Raw genomic sequence first — 12,062 nt, 5'->3', positions numbered from 1 at the left:
ATGTACTGTGATTGTTCTGAATTTAGTTCATAGAGAAATTATTTTAGGGTTTGGGAAAAAAAATGGTTGTAAACCTGTAAAAAATACCCGGTGAAAAATAACATTTTTTTTTGTTTGTTTAAATGCATGCAGTAAACACCTGCTGGCACTACTCATACTGTACTGTTGCTTTGTACACTAAGGGCTTTTTAGCATATTATGACAAGTTTTCATTCACCTTACTATAATGTAATGCTTTCTCCTGTAATGTTTCTCAAAAGTTCCTCCTCCTTAAAGCGGGATCAAGTGATTGAGGGGGGGGGGGGGGGGGGCTGAGGCTCCAAAACACACTAAATAAATCGTTGTTATGGCCGATATGTTACGGTAGCAAAGAGTGGCCCTCTTACACATCCAGCAGCAGTCACGGATGGACAAGTGATACTCTACTGGTCTGGGCTTGTTTGGGAAGGACTGACCACAGTGGCGACAAAGGTGATCAGAGGCACACTTGAGAAACATTGTCAATTTCTGTTTGTGTCAATGACTAAAAGTACAAAAACGCTAACTCATTTAGAGGTTTTAGGACTCATTCCTGCAGCACTCTATACATAATAATAATTATAGTTGCATGTATTATTGTAAATATTTATTTCAGAATTCAGAAGTCAGCTTAATGACACTTTCATTTCTGTCACTGCCCTCACAATCTCATGCCCCAGCCCAAGCAAGCCCAGCAACTGCTAGAAGATATAAGCAGCTAGCACCTGTTAGCTAGAACAATTATAATAGTGCTAAAATAATTAGCACAAAACACAGACACAGAGTAAACATTTATTTACTCTGCTGCACATGCTCCCTATCCAGCCTGCTAACTAGCTAGTCACAGTTGTGAGCTTTAGAATGACATTTAGCATTGTTGTTGCTCTAGCTAACAGCAGCTAGCTGGCTAAATGTAGTAGCACTTGTTGAGCCTGCTAGCTAAGAGACAGGATTAAAGGCCTGTCATTGGGGATAATGCCAATATCAGCAAACATGTTGTGAAAAGAAACGATGAAATGACATTTCAAAATGGGCAAATGAAGTGGCTAAATTCCTAAATAATTTTACAAATTGTTGATTAAATCATATATTCACACGATTTATTCATATGATATTCACTTCATGATGTCCTTTTTCATTAATTTAATATTGAACACTAAAAATACTCACTTTGGAGGATCTGTGTGGACTTAACTTTGCTTAATTTTTCTATTGTTATCTTGTGTCTCTGTCTTTTGTATTCATCTTTATTTTGAAGTACTCTGTTTTATACATCTTTTATTGTGAAGTACTTTGTGATGTTTGCTCCGGGGCGGTGCTATATAAATCAATCTTACCAGGGAGACGAATGACACTGTGGCAGCTCTAGCCGTTAAATACACTATAAACAGCTGGATTTTTTTGATAAACGTACCATCATCTTCTTCTTGTTGTTACATTAAGGTCAGGTTTTAAACCGTTGTGGTTCTACAGCAGCAGTCCTTTCTGTCTCTGTGGGGGGGCAGGACTTTGGGCTCTGCACTTTGTGTCTTTGTGGCCTTAAAAAATGTGTTCATTCTTTTTTTATAACGTGAGTGTTCCATTCATTTTTGGCCATCATTGTTTCCATAGAGAGAGCGTAACGACAACTTCATTCAATGAGTCCTCAATTTAACCCAGTTACCTTGAGCACAATTAGGAAGGAAAAGACAGCTCAGTGTTCAGACACTATCAATCAAACTGTCTGCTGTTAACGTCTATTAGATTGTGCAGTGCCTCTGCCATTAAGAATCCAAAATTCATATATATATATAACGTTCGCTAGCTAACAGTGGAAAACACCTCACGCGTGTGTGTCGTGATTGGCGTGGTGACATTCGTGGTGACATTTAAACGTAACTGGTTATTGAAATCAAGCATTTTAATTTGACGTTATTTATTCATGTGAATTCTTGACCACATTTGGACTTTTACATATATAGCGTTGTAAATTGAATCTAACCTTTTGGTAGTACCTCTGTGGACCACTAGGTGGTGCTCTGAGGCCAACCACGGCCCACTGGTTGAAAAGAGCTGCTGTAGGCTGTATTAATGGGAATGTAGCAGGAAAACAATAATGGAAATTTCACAAGGAGGTTTTTCAAGATGATTAAAAAGACAGCAAAGTAGAAAATGACTTTCATCTCAAACAAAATTACATACGTTTATTTTTTAATTTCTGGCCTCTAAAATATTTCAATGAAAGGAGGAAAAAAAGCTCTTTGTTGATCTGGTCATAACTCATAAACATATGCAACGGCTTGTGAGGGTTCACAGGTATACACAGGTTGTATTTTTAGGGGGTCACCAGCCAGGAGGTTGGAAAGCACTCTTCTATATAAATGGGTTCAACTGGGCATCCTATAACTGGGGTGTGAACTGCAAGAAATGGGAAATAAAAAATGAAAATCAAGTTTATTAAAAACAACTTGAGGAATTGTATGCGTGTAAATTTACAAGTGTAGTTTTGTTTCTGCTTTTTTCATGTTTATGAATCTGCTGGATTGATGCACTAAACCAAGTCATACATTGGACATTTGTTTTTTTGGGACACTCAAAATGTATTTTAATGCACAATGTGAACAAGTTTAATGGTGTGTAAAATATTTGCCTTTTTTGCATGAATACATATCTCTTCCCAAGTATTTTCACAAAGTAAACGTCCTTTTTGTAATCATTTCTATGATAAAGGTTTTTAAGTGCTGTGTTTTGCTGGATTTCTACATGAATGCACCTTTTTGAATGATCACTACTGGATTAATAAAGAACAGGGTGAGCATGTTAAGAGACAAGCAGCTGAGTTCTAAATCATATGTGTCGATGGGGTATAAATAAAGTTTGACATTTTCTGTGCAGTCACCTTTTAAAAAGTCAGACTAGTCATCGAGCCCTCATGAGATAAATGATTATTGTATCATTGATCAATGGAATAACTAGATACTTCTGCACCAATGCAAATTACTTTTGTAATTGTTTGTATAAACTTCCAATGCAACTATGTACATGACATGTTCATAAGATCAATAAAAACAAATTTCCACGTTGCAATGTTTACCTATATGAACAATCATTCTCTAACGACTAACAACAATCGTCCGATAGAAGATTAAAAAACAAACTGCTGGCGTTATTGCAGCCTTTGATTATACACAACTCAAACATGCACCATCCCAGTGAGCATTTTTACGTTCAAACGACGTTTAAAAGACGTCTATGCCCAACGTTGAAAAGACGCTCAGAATTGGTTCAAAAGTGAAAGTGTTTTTACCGACTATTTGTAGACGTTGAAAAGACGTTCACAAAAAAGTTACACGGTGGTTTCGTTCTAAAGCACAACTACCTCTGAAAGCACAGGCTTCATCCTGTCCGCAGAGACCGGCCTGCTCTGTGTGTGTTCGTTCGTGCGTCTAAAGCAGCTTTATGACCTGATTCAAGGTAGCTTGTGCAGTCACTCCAAGGTTGACTTGGATTTCCTCGACTGGTCGTGGTGAAAAGGAATTCTGTGTTATTTGACAATGCAAATATTTACTGATCAATAAACATTTACCTATCGATTTACGTAACAATAAAAAAACGATAGGTAAAAATAAATAAAAGTGTATGTGTAAATAAACACAAAAGCAAAAGGAAAACAGTAAGTTTCATATGGCAAATGAATAAACGTAAATAAACGATGTGTACGTGCGTTCTTGTAGCATTGCATTCTGGTTCTTGTAGTCGATTTGTGTTGTTCCGCTGCTGTTTTTTTTGTCGTCGCTGCAGAGATCAGCTGCTCCGTCCTCACGATGTCTTCGGGCAGCACAGCCATGCAGACTGCCGAGGCTGGAAGCGGAGGTTTGTCATTTAGCTCAAACATCGCAGACAGGCGCCACACTGCTACGTTTTTGTCCCGTTGTGTTTAGCGACACTAGCGAACTTAAAGCTAACCACGCTAGCTAGCATGCTAACCCGCTGGTCTTCTGTCGCTAACTTCAGGGCGTTATATACACACACACACACACACACACTGTTCTCACATAAGTGGATAATACATTTTTACGGAATTGTATTAAGTCTCGTCTGTCCATCTCAGGAAACAAGAGGACATCGTGTCCGTTACACGGCTGTAAGCGTGTGTACTCGGACAAGACGTCTCTGGAGCGCCACATCAAGGACCACGAGATCTCCGCTCAGTCACTACCAGGTGAGCCCTTCACTTCTGCAAGTTCGTGCGCGTGAAGTAAATCAGTCGCAGGGCTGTTTTAATGCGACGTTAAAAGCTCCATGTTAATAGCTAACCCTAACTTTTTAGAGAGGAACCATTATTGTTGGATTTAATAAACATAACATTAAGCTTAGTTTCCTCCAGTTATAATGCAGATGAACGACACCTAATGTTGGTCTGAGAAGGGGGTTTGGCTCGAGCTTTGGAAAGACAGTTCAGCGTGCAGGTTTACAATGCTATAATGAGCATTAGCTAACTCCATGGTTATGGATCTACCTTTTTCCCCATCTGAGAATAAGTCACCTTACTTTAAAAGAGAGCGAGAGAATAAGGTCCTATCTGGCTGTAGTTTTTGGGGGGTTTGGAGATGAGAGGGAAGGGGTTACGAGAGAAGCTGTGCTGCCGTTGTGTGGTTAGTGAACCTACATGGTGTGAACGCGGCTGTCCTCTCTTCAGGAAAGGTCCTGCTGTGCTCCACCGTCGGATGCAGCGGATCCTTCCCCGACATGCAGAAACTGATGCAACACATGAGGCATCATCACAAGCCCAACATATTCTTCCTGTGAGTTGCTCTTTGTTTCTACTCTCTGCTGCATTCAAAATGCTTCGAGTCACGTAATAAGTCGCTTCTTCCTCCGAAAGGTGCGAGAGCTGCCGCACAAAGTTGCGATCCTACCGCGGCCTCCTGACTCACCTGCACACCTGTTCCAAAGTGTCACGGGGCAGGCCGAAGCCGTCGGAACCGGTGGCCCCCCCTGCTGCTGTGACCAACCCGGACCTGGACCAGAAGCCCCCGCTGCTTGACCCGGTGTCCGCCCCCCAGCCGCATCCCTCTGAAATCCCAAACAAGGAAGGTTCCTTCCTTGCCACTGTTCTAGAGGCAGACCCTGCCCCCCCTCTCCTCGGACCCCCCTTCTTGTCCAACCCGGAGACCTCCCCTACCCACCTCGCTCCGCCTCTGCTCACAGAGGCAGCACCCCAGCCTCGCATCAAGATCGAACCCTCGGATCTGCCTCTATCTTTAAACCTGGATGGCCCGACTGCCGCTTCGGACCCCCCGGATGCCCAGGGTCAGCCCCTGACACAGACCAGGTGTCCTGAGCCCATCCACCCTGCTCCCGGACCGGTGCCTCGCTCTCCTGGGTCTGCCGCTGTCTGGAAGAAGGGTCAAGGTGAGCCTCTCATCCTCCCACTAAAGCACACAGCTGTAGATGTGGCCTCATGTTTAGCCACAATATTGGTCTCGGCCGCAACAAACTAATAAAGTGTCGGTTATCTCGGTGAGTCTCTACATGAGACGCAGTTAAAAGCAAGTAAGAGGAGTTGAGATTAGTTTATCAAACTGCTATTTTCAAGGTGACAAATTAGCTCTCTCACGCAAACATAGTTTGAGTGTGTTTTAGTCTTTTAGTTTGTGTGTTTTAGTCTTAGTTCAGAAATCGCAGCTGAAGGTTCCTGTCCCAGATCAGCCTTTAAAGCCTTGTCCAATAGTGCGCTTCAACTTAAACAAGCTTCGGCGCTTCATTGGTCCATCTCATAGTCGCAGAGAAACGAGATTTTGAATTCTAAATTGCCATAATCCAGTTCCTTTGCGCTGACTTCCATTTGTCCTTTCATCCACCAGGGACGGCCTGCAGCAGACGCATCCTGTGGGAGCACACTAAAGGGCGCTACACCTGCGTGAAGTGTGGCCACGCGGTAACCAACCGCAAGGAAATGACTCACCACATCAGCAGCAAACACGGCGGCAGCAAACCCGCGGACGACACGGGGAGCTCCGCCGCCAGCTCGTAGCGTGGAGGCGGGAGGACGTCGTCATCGAGGACTCTTCTGTCGGTGGATGTTTCCGTCACCTTTTTATTCACGTATTATCACGTGGAACTAAAGATCGTTGTTCATTTGAGCTTATGAGCCCTTCACATCTGCATAGGCAGTAGCCCAGCGCAGACCAATCACACACTGGCTCTAGAGGGCTTTCCCTGTTTTAAGTTGAAGTGGCAGCTTGAATTGTCTCTACATGCTTGGAAAAGGTGGGTATCCAGGAGGCTGCAGTCTGCAACCTCACCACCAGATGCCACTAAATCCTACAGTGCTGCTCCTTTTAACGGTTGCCTCTTGTTTAAAGTCTTCATACCGCCACTTCCAGGATCAGTCTGCCATTATTCTAGATTTTTGTGAAACAAATCCAATGAAAAGACAGCAACCAACAATGTGGTAGTTTATTTCTCAATACATGTCTGTGGCTCTCTACCCATTGGTTGCTATTGTAAAGCTTTAAAAATAGAAAAAATAAACGGCTCACCCATGTATTGTTTCATTATTTATAAAAGGTTCCGTAATTTCCTTAAACTGGAGGAAAAAGTGCATTTGTTGGAGACTGTTTTCAGCAGCGGATTAATCCACATTTGGTGCTCTTAGTGAGTATTTGTGGCAGCAGGACAGTCGATGTGGGATTGAATCAAAATAAAATGTTTATCGTAATGAAACATGTCACCCAGTGTCACAGCGTGGCTCACTGATGTCGTAATAGTTTCTAGACAGCAATGAGCTCTATGGCTCAGAGGAAGAAGACATATCAGGCTTTGGGACACACACTGGTTAGTAGCTATTGTTTAGTCTATTCATGGGATTAATTGACAGGTCAAAAAAAAGCAATTTCTTTTTATTGTTTGGGTCAGTCAGAACATGTTGATACAAGCACTTGGCTGCTCAGAGCGCCAACAAAACATTGGTCAGCTCCGGCTACCCTCCACGCCTCCGCCCATCCAAACATGCTCCTGAACAACCATCACCTCTCCCTCGTCACTAGCGTTATGCGCCCGCCGAGCTTTAGAATTAACACATCGAGACAATACCACATGACAAGAGGTCCCACTCGATCACCAACATGTGCATTATTAGACGTTACCACATGCAGACGGAAGCGCTGTTTTCAACAAAAAAATCCCATCATGTTGGATGAAGGGGAGCCATTGTCGATAGCCTATACATTAAAAAAAAAAAAAAGACTTAACACATGGGTTCATTATCAAGATGATGGTTCGACAGCATGAGCCATCCACCCATGAGATTTAGTACATGTGGGTTTTAAAATGATAAATGATCCGTCGTATTATCTGACAGCCCTGCAGTTTCAATGTGTTAATAAAACAAAACCTGCTGGAAATGTGTTTTATTTCACATGATGGCAGGTTGACAAAAAAAATAAAACATAGTAAACAAGTGCATACGAAAGAAAAAAAAAAAAAAAAGATTAAGTGCCGACTGTCCAACCTCCAGCCTCCAGATCAGGCAATGTTGATTTCTGTTTTGTTTTATTATCACAACTATGCTCAGTTCAGTTCTCTTGAGGCTTTTAGAAAAATCTCTTCTGGTCAACGGCGTATATCTTTCCTGCCGGAAGCTTCCGGAAGAATAAACTGTTGCCTCTGCTCATGTTGCCCTGGAAAGAAGAGAGGATACAGGTGATTTAGTAGTGGCTGGTGGTTCAGTATACATGTGAACAAAAGGACATTTTCAGCATTGTACCATGAAATTATAACGTCAATATAATTGCTTCAGGCACACGAGGAGATCACTGGTCCTGTTAATACACGTGTACGTCTGGGAAGATCAAATACATGAAATGATTGAACAGCTATAACTGGTGGTGTGTATAATGTCACCTGTTCCAACTACGCTTAGGCCACTTCACATCTGTAGTTCAACTCAGTTGGTCCAAAATAAAGTTCAGTTCAAGGTGTTTCGTGTTGACACTGACCCAGGAGCTGTTAACATGAGGCTGAATGAACCGACAGGTAACCCATTCATTGGAATCATTTTGGTGATGTCACCATCATCAGCTACACATCATGTTAGACCCCATGTGTTTGTCTTCCATGGTGTCGCAAAGAGCTCACAAACAAATGACTTCATCACGAGTGTTATTAGTCAAAACTGCAGCTGGACCTCGTGTCTCGAAGGACAACCAGGTAGAAACGGGACCAAAGCGCTAGTAGCGGTTAGCTAACCCTACAGCGACTGAGAATGGCAGCCGACTGGGAGGACGACGAGGTCCGGGAGCTCCTTACCCTCCGAGCAGAGGACGAGAGCGATGACCTATAGGGCCGTTAGAATGCTGTACGTCACACTGTACGCCTCTTTTGCGCTCATGATGCCGGCGTGCCATCTGAAATCACACACTGGGACGGTGCTAGGCCATCGCTGTTTGAAATTTAAGTTGGCGTGACAGCAGATCTTCTTTATGGTGGTGTTGTGGAATCGCTGCGTTTTTTCGGTGAGCCTTTATTTTAGGCGTCTAAAATGTTTTTATGTTGGCCCATACAACCCTTCTGTTTGTGTCTTCTGGTCTAACACACCCGTCCACGGGATGGTTACTGAGCTGAGGACTGAACCCACAGTAGTAAGAAAAAAAATAAAAACTCCCACCACTGTGGTGCTTAATGAGACATCTGTATCTGTCCAGTGTATGCGGTGCGTACACAGATGTTCGGTGTGCCATGCGTTTACCTCTCTGCTTAGATGCCTCCAGCAGTCCACCCAGGTGGGACATACCGATGCATGGGGAGGCAGACCTCCAGCGAGCCTGCGAGGACAAAAGGAACTGTAAACCTGCTCCATCCAACACAAGCGAGGATGTACAGTGGCAATGAAGCTGCCGACTCACCCGCAGTTATTGACAGCCATGAGGTTTGACACCAAAACGAAAGGGTATGTGAGCATACTGGCAAAGAACTGGAAGGAGAGTGTGGGGGGGGGGGGGGGTCATGATCAAAATGTTGTGGACACATCGGATGCTGTAGACGGGCCTCGTTTATTACACTTACCCCTGTCACAGCCTGAGAGCAGTTCTTGATTTCTCCTGTGTGACTCATCTGTACGGAGGAACAGATGAAACTGTTAGTTCTGTGTGTGAGCCTGAACTGAACACACACCCTCAGCATGGAGGGGCAGTGGTAGCGCTAGGTCTGGCTATGTGACACACAACCAGGGCTGTGGTGGTAAGAATAAACCGGAGCTTGGAAGAAGAGCAGCTTGGCTTTAGATTATGGACCCAGGGGTCCCGGCTCTAGTCCTATATTATTATTATTAGCAAGCTCATTCTCTAAACTAATGAGGGAACTGTTCATCATGACTTTTTAATTTGTGAATGAATATATTACATTTTCTGAATCTGCTCTTTTGATTGTGAGAATATGATTTTTTTTTTAAATACATGGCCAGAGGAATTCAGTGTTCAGACGAAGGCTTTGATCAGTTTAAGCAACACAATTAGAATTTAACAATAGCAAGTTTTGCAAAAGCTTTTGGGCTTTATCTATGGTAACAACAATGGCAAAAGAATGATGTCAAATTGCATAGTTTTCAATCAAAAACAGAATGTTGAGCTGTCACAGAAACAATGTGCCTCTATTTTTTAACGATTACTACGTCCAATATTCAAATAAAGGAAGTTCCTGGAGATTTGCATGCCTACACATCCAAAGTGCGTGTGTGTGTGTGTGTGTGTGTGTGTGTGTGGGGGTTGCTCTTTGTTACGAGACAAAAAAGGTGCCGTCATGGGGATACAATGATCCAGCTGGGAAGATGATATGAATCCCAGAAGCTGCAGACCGGACTTAAGTTTGAGCGCACTAACGGATGTGTTCTGTACGTGTAACCTCCACTACAGCCCTGTGAGTAAATACTGCAGAACAGGAGTGTTTCTGGGAGAGTGAGTCCTTAAACCGAACCTCTACACACTTGACTGCACTAAGCAGGGTGAAAGAAGAAGTGGTATATACCGAGTCATCGATGGCGTATGTATTGATGAGGTGAGCCAGCAGGCTACAAATCCACAGAGACAGGACGTCACCGAGCAGGCGAGGAATCAAACCGCTGAACAAGAGAACATTCGGATTAAAACATCAAGAGTATGAGGGACAATAATCCGCATACTGGATATGCAAGATCACACTATTGTAGAAGAATAAATGAACACTAGAAGTCATGGTTAGAATTCAGTTTGACACCGAAGCGCTTCCCACTTTCAGGCAGAGTACAGTAGCTGTAATGTCTAAGCTGTAAAGGAGAACACAGAATATATATTCAAATATATCAACAAAGTACTTTAGGTCATCTAATTTGGCAGTTTTGGGGCCCATAAGTCATTATGTTCACCGGGGACGGCACTTGTTACCAAAGAGTCTTAACTTTAAAGTTAGTCTGATGTCCTTAGAGGACAAATATGTCTGTCAAAAAAGATATTTATTGACACTCCGAATTTGAAGACTTTGTATGCCAGTTTGTTTACGCGATGCCACTGTTCTGGGGGAATAATTCACTTTTCTCTGTATACCAAAAGCTGGGTGGAATTTTAGGCTGGTTTTTTGGGGGCTCGTCCATTTTATTTCTCTCATGTTTGTCGGTAGGTTTGAAAGTTTTTGTTTTTTCTTTGACACATTTCTGGTTGGCGTTTTTTTCTCTCCAAGGATTAAACAATGTTTGTAGCCTATTCAGCAACACAATGTGCACATATAGACGTATACACTGTAGCACCAAGGCAAACCATCTCCTGGGGTATTTAGTCTTAAGGAGGATTCAAAGCTGACCATCGAGTCAATGCACCAAAAACTGGAGTAAGAAGAAAGAAGACAAGGAGTCAAACTTACGCAAAGAAGCCCAGTAAGCCTTCTTCTCTGTAGACTGTGACTATGGAGTCAAACACCCCGCTGATAACAGAAGACACGGATACACATTTGTAAGTTTTAGACTACTGCCGCGGCTCTTCTCATTGAGGTTGGTGTCTAAAACATGAGAACTTTACCTGTATTTTGTTTCTCTCCCAATAAACTGGACCATACATCGCAAAGTAATCACTGAAAAACAAGTTGAGGAAAACAGACTTGACATGCAGACTAGTGTCTCCCCACACACACACACACAGATTTGTCAGATCCAACTAAAACATTTAAATGCATCACAAGTGAATAACACAGCCTCTGGGAGTGTTGCATGCACAGCGCTGTAGTTAGCCAGCTAAAGCCACCTGAAGAGTGACGTACCATGAAAGGGATGCGTGACAATGGTTGCGCAGGATCGGGCTATCATCTCTTTGGTTGTCTGTGGAAGAGAAAACAAGCAACCGAGGTGCATGTATGAAACATAATAATACATTTTTATTCGACACATAAGCCTAGTTTGATCCCTAAAAATAAATGACATTTAGTAAAGAGAACTAGAAGAGACAGTGCAGACTGATAAAATGTGCGTACCTCTTGATGTAAATAGAAAACATTTTCCATTGACATGCAACACAATGAATGGAGATGGGCAGATGATACAGACGCTCGGCAGCTTGGTTCACGCCTGTGAAGCGCTCCGTTTGACAGCTCAGAAAGCTAAACTCTGAGATCGGCACATGAGTGGGATAAGAAGAGTAACTGAGAAATCTGGCCATGTACGCCACAACGCAGGAGAACATTACCACCTGATAACTACTAATAATCAGCTAATTTAATGAATATCGACGCACTGCAGCATTTTTATTGCACACATAAGAGACTCAAATCTTTTTTCTTTTTAAACAAGGGTTGTATGACTCGAGTCCTGACGGACTGCTGTAAGTTCTGAAGGCCGTCAGAATGATGTCACCGAGTTTGAAGCTTAAATTCTTTTTTTCTGCAATAATAGAAAAACAATCCCCAATTCATAACAATTCATCCGCCGCTCTCTCAAAAATGTTCATTCACAAATTGTATCTCACTCAGTACGGATGCATAAGGTAGAGAAAGATGGATACAATAGCGAAGATAGAACATTAAACTTAGCTATTTTAGATTCT

The 12,062-nt window shown here is 42.7% G+C and overlaps 2 protein-coding genes across 2 annotated transcripts in view; one reads left to right on the top strand and one right to left on the bottom strand.

Annotated features, from left to right (window-relative positions):
• The first annotated feature begins 3,782 nt into the window (after positions 1-3,782).
• On the top strand, positions 3,783-6,532 carry LOC306787150 (zinc finger protein 414-like). Its single transcript, XM_079282212.1, has 5 exons — positions 3,783-3,870; positions 4,109-4,219; positions 4,697-4,802; positions 4,883-5,412; positions 5,865-6,532. The coding sequence occupies exons 1-5, from the start codon at positions 3,822-3,824 to the stop codon at positions 6,032-6,034; spliced, it is 966 nt and encodes a 321-aa protein (XP_079138338.1). The 5' UTR covers positions 3,783-3,821; the 3' UTR covers positions 6,035-6,532.
• Positions 6,533-6,893: 361 nt separating this feature from the next.
• mtch2 (mitochondrial carrier homolog 2) overlaps positions 6,894-12,062 on the bottom strand; it is an 8,989-nt gene continuing 3,820 nt past the window's right edge. The window contains exons 6-13 of the mRNA XM_079294426.1: positions 11,284-11,341; positions 11,046-11,097; positions 10,891-10,950; positions 10,024-10,117; positions 9,067-9,114; positions 8,907-8,974; positions 8,750-8,825; positions 6,894-7,682 (exon numbers count right to left, since the gene is read on the bottom strand). Of these exons, the coding sequence (XP_079150552.1) occupies positions 7,596-7,682; positions 8,750-8,825; positions 8,907-8,974; positions 9,067-9,114; positions 10,024-10,117; positions 10,891-10,950; positions 11,046-11,097; positions 11,284-11,341 (543 nt within the window). The 3' untranslated portion in view covers positions 6,894-7,595. The remainder of the gene's footprint in view (positions 7,683-8,749; positions 8,826-8,906; positions 8,975-9,066; positions 9,115-10,023; positions 10,118-10,890; positions 10,951-11,045; positions 11,098-11,283; positions 11,342-12,062) is intronic.

Source organism: Melanostigma gelatinosum (genome assembly GCF_949748355.1).
Source record: "Melanostigma gelatinosum genome assembly, chromosome: 2".
NCBI lineage: Eukaryota > Metazoa > Chordata > Actinopteri > Perciformes > Zoarcidae > Melanostigma > Melanostigma gelatinosum.
This window is presented reverse-complemented; position numbering and strand designations above follow the sequence as displayed.

Bases quoted from the DNA above. Each gene is read 5' to 3' on its own strand.
- LOC306787150 (XM_079282212.1), top strand. From the start codon at position 3,822: ATGTCTTCGGGCAGCACAGCCATGCAGACTGCCGAGGCTGGAAGCGGA. The intron at 4,220-4,696 runs GTGAGCCCTTCA...TCCTCTCTTCAG, and splicing joins CTCCGCTCAGTCACTACCAG to GAAAGGTCCTGCTGTGCTCC. The intron at 5,413-5,864 runs GTGAGCCTCTCA...TTCATCCACCAG, and splicing joins TGTCTGGAAGAAGGGTCAAG to GGACGGCCTGCAGCAGACGC.